The sequence below is a fragment of the Notothenia coriiceps genome, unplaced genomic scaffold (assembly GCF_000735185.1).
Source record: "Notothenia coriiceps isolate Sejong01 unplaced genomic scaffold, NC01 NC01_scaffold00024373, whole genome shotgun sequence".
Classification (NCBI taxonomy): Eukaryota; Metazoa; Chordata; class Actinopteri; order Perciformes; family Nototheniidae; genus Notothenia; species Notothenia coriiceps.
The window spans coordinates 5,246-19,517 of NW_011357074.1; the positions used below are offsets into that span (position 1 = coordinate 5,246).

Sequence of the window (14,272 nt, forward strand, 5' to 3'; positions counted from 1 at the left end):
CTCTTTTCTCTTTGTTTCCAGTCACCCAAAGTCACAACACTTGCAGACAGAACTGGTTTGACGTGTTTCTGGTTTACAAGGATCTGTCACAACAGGCCCTGCTTGTTTTAGGAAAATGCATTCAGACCTGTCTGTGTCCTGATTTGAATCACTGGGATTTGATGTATGAATAAATAAACCTTATCCCCATGCTTTGACATGCATGACAGGACCTGTAAAGGGGTTGAATTATTGTCTGATGTTTTAAACATGTTTAGAGATTACCAGAGACTTTTTGAACATCTGAGATTTGTTCTGCAATTTTATATTTCATACTATGAAAAAAACTTCAGACTATTCTAAAGAATAAATCAGAANATGTGATGTAATTAATACATTACATGAAAAAGAAATGCCTGTAAATGCTAGAATGCTTGTCGGCAAACACTCATACAGTATGGCAACACATACAGTATATGAGGTAACTAGACTTGTGTGCTTTGAGTCAGTTTTCATGCAGTTAACGAAAAACTCATCAGTTTCATTTTTACTCCTTACTTTTGGCTCCTGGTGAAAATAATCAGAGTAACTTTTGAAGTAGCTTTAAAGCGACACTTTTCCTTTTTAATGAACTGCTGTGTGATCAAATGTTTGCCGTTGTGAATTTATAAAAGCAACTGATAAATATTTACCAGCATAATCTGGTGTGGTGTTATTGTGTTGCAAGTAAAACGTGGCTTCCTGCTCTGACACTATTGTCCCTGCCCCACAGTGTTGTTCTCCTGAGGGAGATGATGACACCATGATGCCACAAAGTTCTTGAAAAACCGACCAATCCCTGATGACTTGAGCTGGTCTCCAAGGTAAAGGTTGCCTGGGGCGACGAGAGGACCTGTCAGACAGTGGTGATGAGCAGAAAGTGCTCTCAGCTGTCTCTAAAAACACTGCAAAGTGATTTATAGTTGGGATTAAATGAGAACATGACGTGGTAGAGATAGGACTTGAATCTATTCTGATTTGATGATTATAAAACAAGTTCATTAAAAAAAAATTTTTTTAAGGAAACCACTGGGCTCAACATCTGCCACTTGTGAATATTATTTTTAAATACATGGGAAACTATTTAAAAATTAAACATGTATACCTAAAAGCTTTGAAATAATTGTATTGAACAGACTTAAGATGACATTTTTGGAGGAGATACTCTTATAAAATATTATTTTTTTCAATAATAATGCGAAAAATTATGAAATTAATGAAGTCCCTTCTTTATTTTAATTGGACCATCAGTGAAATGTAATCCCAATGAGTTATTGTTTGCAAATTGTGCAGCCTTAATCTTCAAAAGTGAGAAATGTATCACCATACAAGGGCTTATTCATCAACTTCATACAGAGGTTAGAGCTCCCTTTGAAAGAAAGAATACCCTAACACTTACTTAAAGTGCACCCATCGTGCTATTTTAAGGGATATATTATGAGTCTCAGATACAAATATATAAAAAACATGTATATGATGTGTTTTGCTCAAAATACAAACAGATCATGCATTTTAGAAATCCCTCATACCCCTCTATTCCAGCCCTGTTAGAGAAACGCGGATTTTGGGTCCTTATCTTGAAAAAAAAGAGGCGGAGCTAATGCCTGATCAGAATTCTACCGGAGATAAAGTTAAATCCTGCTGTGATAAAACACCATCCTGTTCTAAACCACATCAAGGATTATTTCTGAAACAGTATGGAGCTCAAATGCTTTTTCTCGTGCGAGTTTATCACAAGGTGAGTTCCTTTTTTTATTTTTTATTCTTTTTTTATTTTTGGAGGCATGTGGCGTAGTGGACTAGTGCGTTAGTGTTTGGATCAGATGGTCACAGGTTCAAACCCCACTGCAGTCAGCATGTCGTTGTGTCCCTGGGACACTTCACCCCAAATTGCTCCTGTGGGGATTGCCCACGGTATTGAGTATGTAAGTCGATTTGGATAAAAGCATCTAACAAGTAACATGTAATGTATGTTTTGTACTTGCATCATGTTCACCATGAAGTAATCTACCTTTCAATCCAAAATGATCATGCATTCCGGCTGCAAAAAGCACACCCTCTATACTTCATAATGAGTCCATAAAATAAATGATTTCCCAACTTCTACGAATCACTGACGTTTAAAACCTTTTTTAACAGCTCTTAAATAAGTATTTGTCCTTTCTTTGTTTCATTAAACTGTCAGATATGTAATCCATTAATCTGAATGATTCTTCTCCTGGCTATATTTTATAATCAGTTATCCTTCATTGCCACATTTAATCAGAAACCATCAAACACGATTACTTAACGTTTATATTTGTCCTGGTCACATGGTGTAGCTGTATAGATGAAACACGGCCAGGGAGTGGCTCAGTCCTCAACATGTGAAAATAAAGTATTCCACTCAGAGTGCTGACAAATGGTAAGCTGACACTCACGCAACAATCATTGACCTGGCCCTGACAACCAGTCATTAAACAGGAAGCTTTGCATACCTGGGGGAGGGGGATGACTCTTAAAGGTGGGGCTGGAGCTCGAAGCGTCGGTTCACCTACTTCTTATCTACAGATAAAAGCCCCGAGGTGTTTACTTTGCTTCACAATACTCCTTTGTTGACAGCATAGTGTCTTCAAGAAGAACACCTTTGTTGTAATCAACCTTTGGGTTTAGGATAGGCATTGTGAGTGTGGCAATAAATACTGTTGAATAGGAGTGATGTTTCTGTTATTTACATACAGCTGACACTGAAACTTGTGGGAGGATAACCTGTTTCGTTCATCCTCACTTGTTTCATCCCGCTCTAAAACATCCCTAACCCCTCCATCTTCATTCAATTTTGGGGGTTTTCCATCAGAACACATTGTGAATACAACTTGGTAAACAACAAAATATGTGTTTTAAAGAACTGGCCTGCACTCTTTTCTAAACTAAAGACCACAACAACACATTCCATGAATTCCTGAAATGTCTACAAGGCTTAAAGAGGGATCCATGATAATGAGTCCCATCTGCATCCCTCCTTGGCTGCGTGATGAAACAAAGACGAGTGACTCACTCCACACAGGAATTTAAATCGGTGACGTAATGTTAAAGGAGTTTCACAGAAACTGCATCCTGTTGTTTTATTATTTATTTAAGAAACTATGTAACAATAACACCAAACTCAAACATTAAATCAACACTTAAAATACATTAAAAATGCTGGCTGCATGTTGGCTGTTAATAACAGTAATTCCTATTAAATAAGAAACGCTTAACTTGATATTCTCTATTGCTCTATTCTTCTGAACATATCCAGTCAATTGGTTATTTTACTAAAGATGTTGCTTTGTTTTAAAAATACATTTCCAACTTTTCTTTGTTTTATATGATATTAAACTGACATTGAAAGATATCATATTTGACTTTGAGAAAATGGAATAGAAATGTTTCGCTATTTGATTAATCAAGATCAATCCTTAATCAATCCTTAATGAAAATAATCTTTAAAATGGTCTTCAGTGCAGTGAACTGGTCATTCAAAAATCCTGGCAAATATTTCGTGCGGCCAAGAGAACTTAATATCAGTCTTTAACAGGCTTTCTCTCCATTAATATGTGTAAAAATGAAAATATACATGCATGTTTCACATTTGAACACTAAACAACAGTTCATAATTAAGTATTTGACATCTTTAAAAGTCCTCCGCTCTCGTCCCAGCACAGTCATCTTCACATTTATAGTTAAACTTTGGTTATCTGATATGTTGAGGTAACGTGGTTATGACTAACCAGCACTAATCACACACCTTTTTGCGTCCCATGTCTGTGGGGCACCATGTTTTCAGTGAATAAACACAGCCTTGATATCCCTTTAGTCTTTCTATTGTTTCCTTCATCCATCGTACCTCTAGCAGGAGCTGCTCTGTGTGTTCCCACTCTCCGACATGTACGACTTGCTCTTCCTGGAGTATTTCATGGAGCTGAATGAAACCCTCATCCTCTCCACGGTCCGGCTGCTCCTGCACAGGAGAGTGTTCTTCACGTGGTTCCTGAAGTCCTCGGACACAAAGTAGTAAATAAATGGGTCCAGGCAGCTGTTGAGGCTGGCCAGGCATAATGTGGAGATGTAGAAGCTGTAACCGTTATTAAGCACTCCATCCTTCAGGAGAGAGTAGTGCACCACCAGCATGATGTTACTGGGGATGAAGCACACCAGAAAAGTAAACAGCACGGTCAGGATCAGCACCACGGCTCTGTGGCGGTTCTTTGCTGCCGTGCTGGCCTCCATGCTGTTCCCCAGTGCTCGGAGAAGCAGAACATACGCCACTACGATCACTATACAAGGGACCAGGAACACCACCAATCCCATGAAGATGAAGTAGTAGTAAGGCAGCTGCACAGAGGGGAACGGGTTGAGAGGGTCCTCGATGATGTTGACATCGTGGCAGGTGGTGATGTTGGGGTCTTTGAGTTGTGCGGTGTGGTCGTACAGGTACAGAGGTGTGCTGGTGATCCAGATGAAAGCCCAGATGGCCACGCAAACACCGACCGCCACTTTGTTGTTCTTCCTCTGCTGGGACAGAGGGTGAGCCACCACCCAGTACCTCTGCACACTGAGGCAGGTGATGAAAAGCACGGAGCAGTACATGTTCCCATAGAAGAAGCTCACAAAGACTTTGCACAGCGCCTCCCCGTAGATCCAGTTGTTGCCGTTAAAATGGTATTGGATTTTTAGAGGTGCCCAAATGACAAAGAGCAAGTCAGCCAGAGCTAAGTTGGCCATGTAGATGGAGGACGGGTGCTTCTTCTTCATCCTAAAGAGGAACACCCAGATGGCCATGCCATTGGCAGGAAGTCCCACCGCAAACACAATGATGTAGAGGATAGGGATGAAGACTGTGGTGAGATTACTCTTCAGTGTGTCAATTGTTTGATGGTCCACAACAACTTGATTTGAGTTGACAGCATCCTTAAACCCAATGAATCCCCGGCCTTGTCCTACAAAAAAGAAAATGGACAAAATGATGATATTCGATTAATCATTTTTCAAACAAAAGATACTGAACTTTGTATATTCCTAAAAGTTAAGATGCTTTGTCGTTTTATATCCTATGTCAAGGAATATTGTTTGACCAAAATAAATAAATAATTGTTTTATGGTTATTTTTTCGAAACTTTTTAGGCAAAAGGTTCAAAGATAAATAACTGGTGCATGAATCTTTAATAAAATAAGTATTTATAACTGCCTTTACCTTTCTTTACAATATCTACAGTACAAGTACAACTGTAGCTTGAGCAATGTAATGTACAGCTATATTTGTAAAGCCCTTCGAAACCATGAACTGGGAAAAAAAGTGCTGTATAGATAAATAAATTAATAAACAAAATACAAAATGACAAATGAACAACTCCACAATAGCGGTTAATAATAAAAATAATAATAATGGAGTTCAAAAGTTAAAATATGCAGTTTTTCCTTAATATCAAGAGGTATATTATGGGAATTACGATACATATTAATGCCTACATTTCCCGTCACTCCTGTCTGTTTGGGAGCTGACCACCACCCAAAGTAAAAAATAACAATTTCCAAAGATTCCCTCTAATTATTACAACACCGTTTTTAAAACTTTTAGTTTAAAATAATAAAAAAATAACTACAGTAAGTGTATCTTAATTTAGAGATGAGTCTGGTAATGTCTCGCGAGCCCGGTATGTAAAGTGGGCTCCTCGACACAATAAAGAGAGAAACTTCCGGTCTTACCTGCTGTACATGAGGCCGAAAAGCAGCAGAAAATCAAAAGTAGCGACAGTAACCGAGTTAAATCCATGTCTGTTTGATTACACGCTCTCAGCTTTGCTCTTCTTTAATAAATTCGCCCTCTAACAACTCCATAAATGTCGCACTACCTTCAACCTTGAGAGACACACCCCGAGACTACCTTATGTAGAGCGGCTGTACGTAATCTCTGACCCGCCTACCTGCTGTTTCCCCATGAGGGTTTCTGTGAAGTCATCCAGGGAGGAGATCAAAAATAATAAATATATATAAAAGATGAGATATTAATACGTTTAACAAAACAAATAAAATACACTAGCACTAGATATTTTAGCTTCATTCTGGCAGTTTGGCAGTCTTAGTGGGTTACTATGGAAACATTGAATAAGTAACAGTTTCCAACGGTTTTTTGTGTTACTTATTTTCTCACACCATCTACATATTAATATAGCCTAAACGTATTTTTTTTTTAAACCGCAAACACATTCATTGAATTGACACCCATATTAAAAAAAAAGGTTTAAAAACGTTTAGATCTGTTAAATCTTTTAGTAACAGAAATAAATATAACATGCAGCACAATCATCTGCATATTAGACTATGTAAAAAAAACAAGTATTTTGTGGGAGTGTTAACGTTAGACTGTTGACTTCTGTGGTTTAGAAAAGTTTTTTCTGTGTTCTCTATTTTGAATGGGTATGTACAGTCGACTCTAGTGATGTTTTTATTGGCTTTGGCATTGTTAATTGAACATTTTTTAAATTAATTTGTACATTTTGTGAACATTCTACGTTATTTGAATCTTGAATCACAGCAGATATTGATTATTTACAACTGAGACATGTGACCATTTTTTTCTTAAGTTAATGATATTAAAACATACAAAATATTCAAAAATATCTGTCACAATGGGATCTGAAACTGTCTTTATTCATACGACCAAAAGTCCAAAATCCAAAAGATTGTATCCCCTCTGAGGGAAAGCAACACATCAAGTTGTAATCATCAAAATCATAAAATAAAATAATTATAAGAACGTGTTTCATGAAGATATTTTAGATATAATGGACACATTCATGAATGTTGTTCCACTAAATATCCTCTGTTTTGGACTCTTTACAGACCACCATTGTCATTTGATGTGACTGTTGCCTATAACCTTTGTTATATATTATAAACTACACTGAATCTAACAAGAAACCATGTAACTGTTGCAAGTTAACTCCTTTAACAATCTGAACAGCTCCATTCTGTAAAGGCCGGGGTTGAACACAAAGATGCATAAATGTTTACAAGAAATTATTTCAACACAACATTTTAAAATCGGATCAATTTATAAAAGGTATGATTCACCTCTCAGAAACCTTTGTGCACCATTCTCCTACATTTGAGGGCTTGATAAAATACATTTTTCCAGTTTAGAAAACCTAAAAATCCAATTATTTGTTTCACAATTTAATAAACCTATTCTATTATTGGGCAGAGTGAGAAATTGTGCTAGTGACTGACGAAATCATGAGCTATGAATTTCCAATGGATTTATACTCTTACTACAATATATGAGAAGACTTTTAGAAGACTGTGACAATAAACAGTATTTAAATAAATACAAACATTGTTTTGAAAAAAAGGAACATGTAGCTTAACCTTTACAATTGCCTGCCTGACAATAAAGGCAGAGGAAATGTAACCAAGTACAAATTGTACAAAGGATAAAACTGCCTCCTGCAAAACATCCACTGTCCTAACAACCCTACCTTTAAGTTAGATGTACTCACATCGCCTGACAGACTGGAACTGGATACAAAAACATGCTGTCACTAACATTATAATGTAACTCTGGCAGGCAAAGAAATATATTTCAAGATATTTGTAAATAGAATATAATACTTTTAATACCTTCAAAGAGTTCAGAAATACCCATTCAAGACTTTTCAGGGTCTACAGAAAGTACTAATGAAAGAAACCTTTTAAAAAACTTTTATTGACAAACTTTAACAATAAGGTTAAACAACTTGTAATGGATACTTTAAAAACACATATAGATAAATACGTGTTTCAGGCTTGTATCATACAAGATGCAAAATGTAAGGTCTCTGCCAAAGACAACAAATTCATTTCAATTAACAGCCTGGTCTAAAATATCACACACATTTACAAAAAAAACCAAAGTTTAATGTTGTAAGTCCCATTGAAATCAATTAAAACTGCAGATTAATACATCAGGAAAGTGCTAAGATATAAAAACATTTAAATATATTTACAAAATTAGAAATAACCGAAGCAGTAACTTAGGCAGCTCAGAGCTTGTAGGATTTCTTTGACACAGATGACTCCAAAGTTTTTTCCCAAAGAAATCCATGTTAGTTTATACCTGAGGAAAGTTAATAATGAAGAATTAAAAAAACAATGCACTAGCACTCGGTGCTCTGAGTCGGATTGTTCCCTGAACTAGACGTGTAAGTGTTGTTCTTCTTGGAGTATTTGAGGGCACTGAAGGAGACCCTCATCCTCTCCACTGTCCTCTCACTCCTGCAGAGGAACGTGTTCTTCACATGGTCCCTGAAGTCCTCTGAGATGAAGTAATAAATAAAAGGGTCGAAGCAGCTGCTGAGACTCGCCAAGCACAGCGTGGTGATGTAAAACCCGTAAAGGCTGTTGTTAACCTCTCCCAACAGGAGAATGTAGTGCACCAGCAGCATGATGTTACTAGGGGTGAAGCACACTAAAAACATCACCAGCACCGTGATGATCAACACCACAGCCTTCCTGCGCTTCTTGGCGATGGCAGGGTCCGCCATGCTGTTCCTCAAAGCCCTGAGAATCAGGACGTAGGATATGATGATCACGATGGTGGGAGCGACAAATCCAAGAGTTCCCATTGTCAGGAAGTAGCCTGCAGCGATTTTCTTCTGACTGGGCCTGGTGACGTCATGGCAGGTGTAGATATTGAGGTTTGCGACACGCACCTCTTGGTCGTACAGGTACAGAGGGATGGTGATGAGCCACACCAACAACCAGATGGTGACGGAGATGCCGATGGCTACACGGTTGTCCTTCTGGTGCTGGGACAGCGGGTGGACCACGGCCCAGTAACGCTGAACACTGATACAGGCGATGAAGGCGATGGAGCAGTACATGTTGCCGTAGAAGAAGGCCACCATCACTTTGCACAACCCTTCTCCGTAGATCCAGTTGTTGCTGTTGAAGTGGTACGCTATCTTTAGGGGGACCCAGATGATGAAGAGCAGGTCAGACACAGCCAGGTTGGCCATGTAGATGGAGGACGGGTGCTTTGTCTTGGTCCGGAAGAGGAACACCCAGATTGCCAAGGCGTTGGTGGGCAGCCCCATAGCAAACACGATGATGTAGATGATGGGGAGGAAGACCGTAGTGAGGTTGCTGCTCAGGACTTTTCGGGCTTGGGGGCTGACAAACACCCCGTCGTTGGTCTCTGTACCAGTGAAGCCTCTTTCATCTGAGTCACATATGATATGAAAACAGATAAAGGCAGAAGTAAAACCGGTTAACAAATACCTGAAGGAACATACTATGAATTTAACTACATGTAAACTCAGTTAGACTGGAAGAATTATTCCAATCCTTTAGTTAAAAATGACACGAGGCTACCAAAAGCACACTTCGAAAATGCTCCACTACAAGTAAAGGTTCTGCATTTAAAACTTTACTTGATTCAAAGTTTGTAAGTAGTTTCTGCAACAACAAGAAAAAAAAATAGACCAACTTCCAGTTTTATTAGGTTGCATAGGATCCATTTTTACTGCAGTAGATGCTGAAGGTTGTGCTTACTTTAAACTCCTATATATAATGTTGTGTAGTTTAAAACAATGTATCAAATTGCGTAAAATATTCATATATTTGTAGCTTCGTTCGCTGTCATGTTAGCCCTGTAAAGCCAGCTTTTAATGACACCAGACAGGCAGCCATGTTTTTAGCTTTGTGATGATAATTCAAGTTCAAGAAGATGCTCAAAATGGTTATTAAAAAGTTTATTTAGATTAATTAAGAAGTTGGGAAGTGTTTCTAAAACTTTTAAAAAGGAACACTAAATCCTTTAGTGTGCAATAAACATTAAGAAATCCCAAAGTTTCACTGGACAGAAAAATAATAAAGTAACGTAATAAAAACTAGTTACAAAATGAAGTGAAGTATAAAGCAATGTTTAATGTAACTTAAAATCACTTGAGTATATGTATTTATTGCACAACGAGACTCAGTTTCTTTCAGCTGTTTGGCAGATTCTCTACATTACAATTTGGGTTTCCAGCACGAGTCATCCGGTTTAACAACGTTCTACTTTGCATATACTTTTGTTATCGAGTAATATCAGAATGGTTTTGAATGACTAACCAAGCCTAAGGTCAATCAGGGCCTGTTGCCGACAAATGTAGGTTAGTAAAACACTTTCTGGTCGCTATAATCTTATCTGAGTTAATTGTTTGAAGATAATAAAAACTACAGTGGTGGAAATAAACGGATGGATTTTACCTTTCTCTGAAAGGCAGGTCTGCAGGCAGCACAAAAGGAGGAACAGGTGAAAACATTGCGTGCTAACAGCCATGACTGCAAAAAATAGAAGGGAGTAGTGTCCGCAGGTGTGGCTCTGTATGTCGATGTCTTTACTGCCATCCCTTCTTAATATAGACCTGTTTTGACACCTGTGTGATGTCACTCAGTCACGTGATTTCACGTAGCGTACCGTGATCGTGACACGGGAACAGAGATAGGGCGGGCGGAAGTAGAATGATGTCGGTTTATCAGGTCATGTGCCACACACTATAGTAATAATCTAATATGGTGTTAAAATAACTTTGATATTAAGCAGCTCATTGTACCTTTATTTATTGCATCTGGTTAGGTGTTATTTATGAACATGTGGTGCTTATTGCCCTCCTATCAAGACCCTGATTAGATATGTGCAATACTACAATATTCTATTATAGCCTATATAATAGAGAGTGGTTGCATTTTATTAATTACATTTACTAAACTGCTGTACTCAGGTACAATTTTGAGCCCTTGAAGACTTAAGTATTTCAATGTTATGCTACTTTCAACTCCTTCTCAAATATTGTACTTGTTAATCAAGAAGCCTTGACAGCTGTAGTTACTTTGCAGAATCAGATTATAAATATACAACATAGCTATCAACTCACAAAATATGGTGTACCACAGGTAAGCCAGCAGTAAAAGTGAAGTAATTTAAGTAATTTAAATGAGCTCCTTCTTTCAGCCGCAACAATAAAGTGATGAGAACATAAATATATCAAACAATATAATTGAGTAATGTAATTATACAAGTCTGAAATGTGACATTCTGCAAAACAGGAATTTTGCTATTAGTACTTTGACATTATTTTTGTATTTACTTTGGATCTTTTACTTGAGTATGGCTTTGAATGCAGTATTTCTACATGTTTTACGAGTATTTTTACATTTAGCATTTTGACTTTTACTCAATAATGTTGGCATCATCTTTGAAATGCAAAGATTATTCATCTCCTAAAGTATGATAATTAATGTCTTATTCAGACCTACTTCTGTGTTACTGCTTTACATGTGAACATAATGAAGAATGCAGAACAGAATCTGCGGTACATGTAAAAATACACACATGGGTAGGCTACGTGTGTTTTGCAATGCTTTTGTTTGAACTGCTGGCTGTCCCCTAGTTTCTTTCTTTATTAGACTAGTCTGTCAATTAATTCCTTCATATTGAACAAGCAGTAATTTAATCTCAGGTCCCATTGAGATTAAATCATCATTTTCAATGGTGTCCTGGTCAAGATAGACAGCTGCACAGGATACAAACTTGTACTTATTTAAAAATGGAAAATAGCTAAATATAACATCCCAACAGTAAAAGTGGTGTTTTAGCTTGTATTGAAATATTCAAGAAGTTTTATTCGGTCAGTATTCCTTTACACTATCACATGACTGTGCTAAAACAGATACACAGTGAAAAGGCTATCCTTCAGGTTACATTTTATTAACAGTGTTGTAGCGCTGCCTGCTGGAGAAGAATGACAATGATGTGAAATTACTGCTTTACATGATAAACTACCCAAATGTTTGGCCCACAGAGAGCAGCATGAAATAAACTATGCCCATTACTGTTGGATATCTTTAAAACACATGATGATATAACATATTCATTCAGAGGCCAAAAGTGGTACACAAAAAGTTGTAAATATATTTATATTTAAAAGAAAGACATGATTAAGAAAGCTTTTTCGTGCTTGAAAATAAGCTTTTCACTGGACAAAAAAATAGTTGTTTCCTTCCATTATATACTAACAATGTTTGCTGCTTATACACTCATAAGCTCTTACATACAGTGCAAAAGTAAAAACATTTCATAGTATTAAATATTCAGCAGAGTTATCTTATTCCAACTTCCTTCCTTTTTTTAAGGCTATATACTTCATAGTATCAACTGTTCAGCAGAATAGTTTTTATCTAGTCGGAACTTCCTTCCTTTTCTGAGGCTACTTCATTCAAAGGGCACATAGAATGTCATTGCACATTTGTTGTTATGGAACCAAGACTTTAAGTCATTTCTTTTGGCATGAGGTTCAGTTCTTCCCTTTATTATAATAAGGACACATACAGTAAACCCCACAGACTAACTTGTGCTTTTTGTTTGCCAATACTTGGACTTCATAGTCAAATACTGTTTTAAACAGGTAGGATTCAGTTAAGTCACTTCAATGAAGTCTGCTCAATGTGAGTCCATCAGATGAGCAGCTTCTTGTATTGGCTCTGGAGGTTCGCTTGGAAAGAGTCAATTTTGGTGCTTTGAGTGCTTATTTTGGAGCTGTCTGCACGGCTGGATTTGAGAATTGTCCTGGAGCTGGAACTGCATGAATTGGATGAAGACTGACTGCTGCTGCTGTCCTCTGTGATCTTCTGACACCTTAGCGCGCTGGAAAGTTGTCGCTGGCATTGGGATGATCCAAAGTAGTAGACCATAGGATCCAGGAGGCAGTTGAGACTCCCGAGACACATAAACACCAGATAGACTGCGTAGGAGCCATCGGGGGCCTCCTGGCTTTGATCGACACCCTCGTTAAACTGCAGGTAGTGCGCCAACAGAAGACAGTTTGTGGGGGTGAAGCACAGCACAAACATCACCAGCACGGTTAAAGCCATCACCACTGCTCTTGATCTTCTGCGTGAGCGTCCTGGAGCCCCGCGCGGGACTCTGCTCAGCGCCCAGATCACCCGAGCATAGGACACCACGGTGATGAGCAGAGGCAGGAAGAAGAGTACGCAGCAGAGGGTGATGAAGTAGATCTTGTAGTGCCCGATGAGCTCATTGACGTGTTGGACATCATGGCAGGTGGTGATGTCCAACTCTCCGAGGTGATAGGTCTGGTCGGAGAGGACGAGTGGCACAGATCCAGCCAGGGACAGTATCCACATGCAGACACAGGCTAAGTTTGCATTCCTCGGCCTTCTCCAAGACAGGGAGTGGATGGGATAGACCACAGCGACCAGCCGGTCCACGCTGATGCAAGCTATGAGGAGAACAGAGCAATACATGTTCCAGTAAAACGCTGCAGTGACCACACGGCACATGAGCCCGCCGAATATCCAGTTGTTACCACCGAAGTGGTAGGAGATCTTGAAGGGGAGCAGCACGGCGAAGAGCAGGTCAGCACAGGCCAGGTTCAGCATGTAGATGGCTGCTGGTTTCTTAGGGCGGATCCTCCGGGCGAAGGCCAGCACCGCACAGATGTTGATGGGAACGCTGATGAGGCAGACCAGCGTGTAGAAGGACGGGATGAGGATGGTGGACACGGGGCCCGTTAGAAACAGCAGCGCCTCCTCTGAGATTTTCAGACTTCTGGAGAAATTGATATTAGGCATCCGACCTTTTCTAGAGCCATTGAGTTGGAAATCACCACCTTCACCATAGTCATCCATCTCTATCGGTTCATCTGTGGCTAAAGGGTTGAAGACGGAAAAGGTCCTCAAAAGGTCCTCCATTAAATGATCTGGAGAAAGAAAGAAATGCTGGTTTATTATGGGTATAAACTGGACGTATTTATGGAACTAGTGCTACATACTTACATACTACATTTATAACATTTAGTTTATTAATCATAGAAAAACAATTTTAATATACATCCATTGTATTACTCAATTATTGTTATAAGCACTTTTCTAATAAAAAAAATGCAGATAATTAACTGGTTCCTGATATGGCAATATTGTTATTTTTCTTCTTATGATATATTAAAATGAATATATTATCTGAATAACGCAAAACAATCAATTTGACTATTTCAACTGGGCCCTTGGAAATGACGGTGAACTGTCGACAATATTATCAATTTAGGAGTATTATCAGCAGCTTTATTGATGATTGAAATAATAGATATTGTAGTTTCAGCCGTAACTAGAGAAATGTATTTAAAAAAGAATAATGGAAAAACATTATTTGGATTAATGGTTTCAGTAATATTTTAAAGATTTATTTATTTTT

General features: G+C 38.3%; 3 protein-coding genes across 3 annotated transcripts; all 3 read right to left on the reverse strand.

The window, feature by feature from the left end:
* Positions 1–3,107: 3,107 nt before the first annotated feature.
* f2rl1.2 (coagulation factor II (thrombin) receptor-like 1, tandem duplicate 2) lies at positions 3,108–5,898 on the reverse strand. The gene is made up of 2 exons (XM_010782199.1): positions 5,746–5,898; positions 3,108–4,979 (listed from the first exon to the last, which is right to left on the reverse strand). The coding sequence occupies exons 1-2, from the start codon at positions 5,810–5,812 to the stop codon at positions 3,889–3,891; spliced, it is 1,158 nt and encodes a 385-aa protein (XP_010780501.1). The 5' UTR covers positions 5,813–5,898; the 3' UTR covers positions 3,108–3,888.
* Positions 5,899–6,768: 870 nt separating this feature from the next.
* Positions 6,769–10,439, reverse strand: f2rl1.1 (coagulation factor II (thrombin) receptor-like 1, tandem duplicate 1). Its single transcript, XM_010782201.1, has 2 exons — positions 10,270–10,439; positions 6,769–9,238 (listed from the first exon to the last, which is right to left on the reverse strand). The coding sequence occupies exons 1-2, from the start codon at positions 10,340–10,342 to the stop codon at positions 8,175–8,177; spliced, it is 1,137 nt and encodes a 378-aa protein (XP_010780503.1). The 5' UTR covers positions 10,343–10,439; the 3' UTR covers positions 6,769–8,174.
* A 1,213-nt stretch (positions 10,440–11,652) lies between these two features.
* Positions 11,653–13,809, reverse strand: LOC104954982 (proteinase-activated receptor 1). Its single transcript, XM_010782202.1, has one exon. It carries the CDS (start codon positions 13,771–13,773, stop codon positions 12,517–12,519), a length of 1,257 nt encoding a protein of 418 aa, XP_010780504.1. The 5' UTR covers positions 13,774–13,809; the 3' UTR covers positions 11,653–12,516.
* Between the last annotated feature and the right edge of the window lie 463 nt (positions 13,810–14,272).

Coding starts and splice junctions, on each gene's coding strand:
- LOC104954982 (XM_010782202.1), bottom strand. CDS start 13,773: ATGGAGGACCTTTTGAGGACCTTTTCCGTCTTCAACCCTTTAGCCACA.
- f2rl1.1 (XM_010782201.1), bottom strand. CDS start 10,342: ATGGCTGTTAGCACGCAATGTTTTCACCTGTTCCTCCTTTTGTGCTGC. Junction 9,239..10,269: donor GACCTGCCTTTCAGAGAAAG/GTAAAATCCATC, acceptor TATGTGACTCAG/ATGAAAGAGGCTTCACTGGT.
- f2rl1.2 (XM_010782199.1), bottom strand. CDS start 5,812: ATGGATTTAACTCGGTTACTGTCGCTACTTTTGATTTTCTGCTGCTTT. Junction 4,980..5,745: donor TTCGGCCTCATGTACAGCAG/GTAAGACCGGAA, acceptor TCTTTTTTGTAG/GACAAGGCCGGGGATTCATT.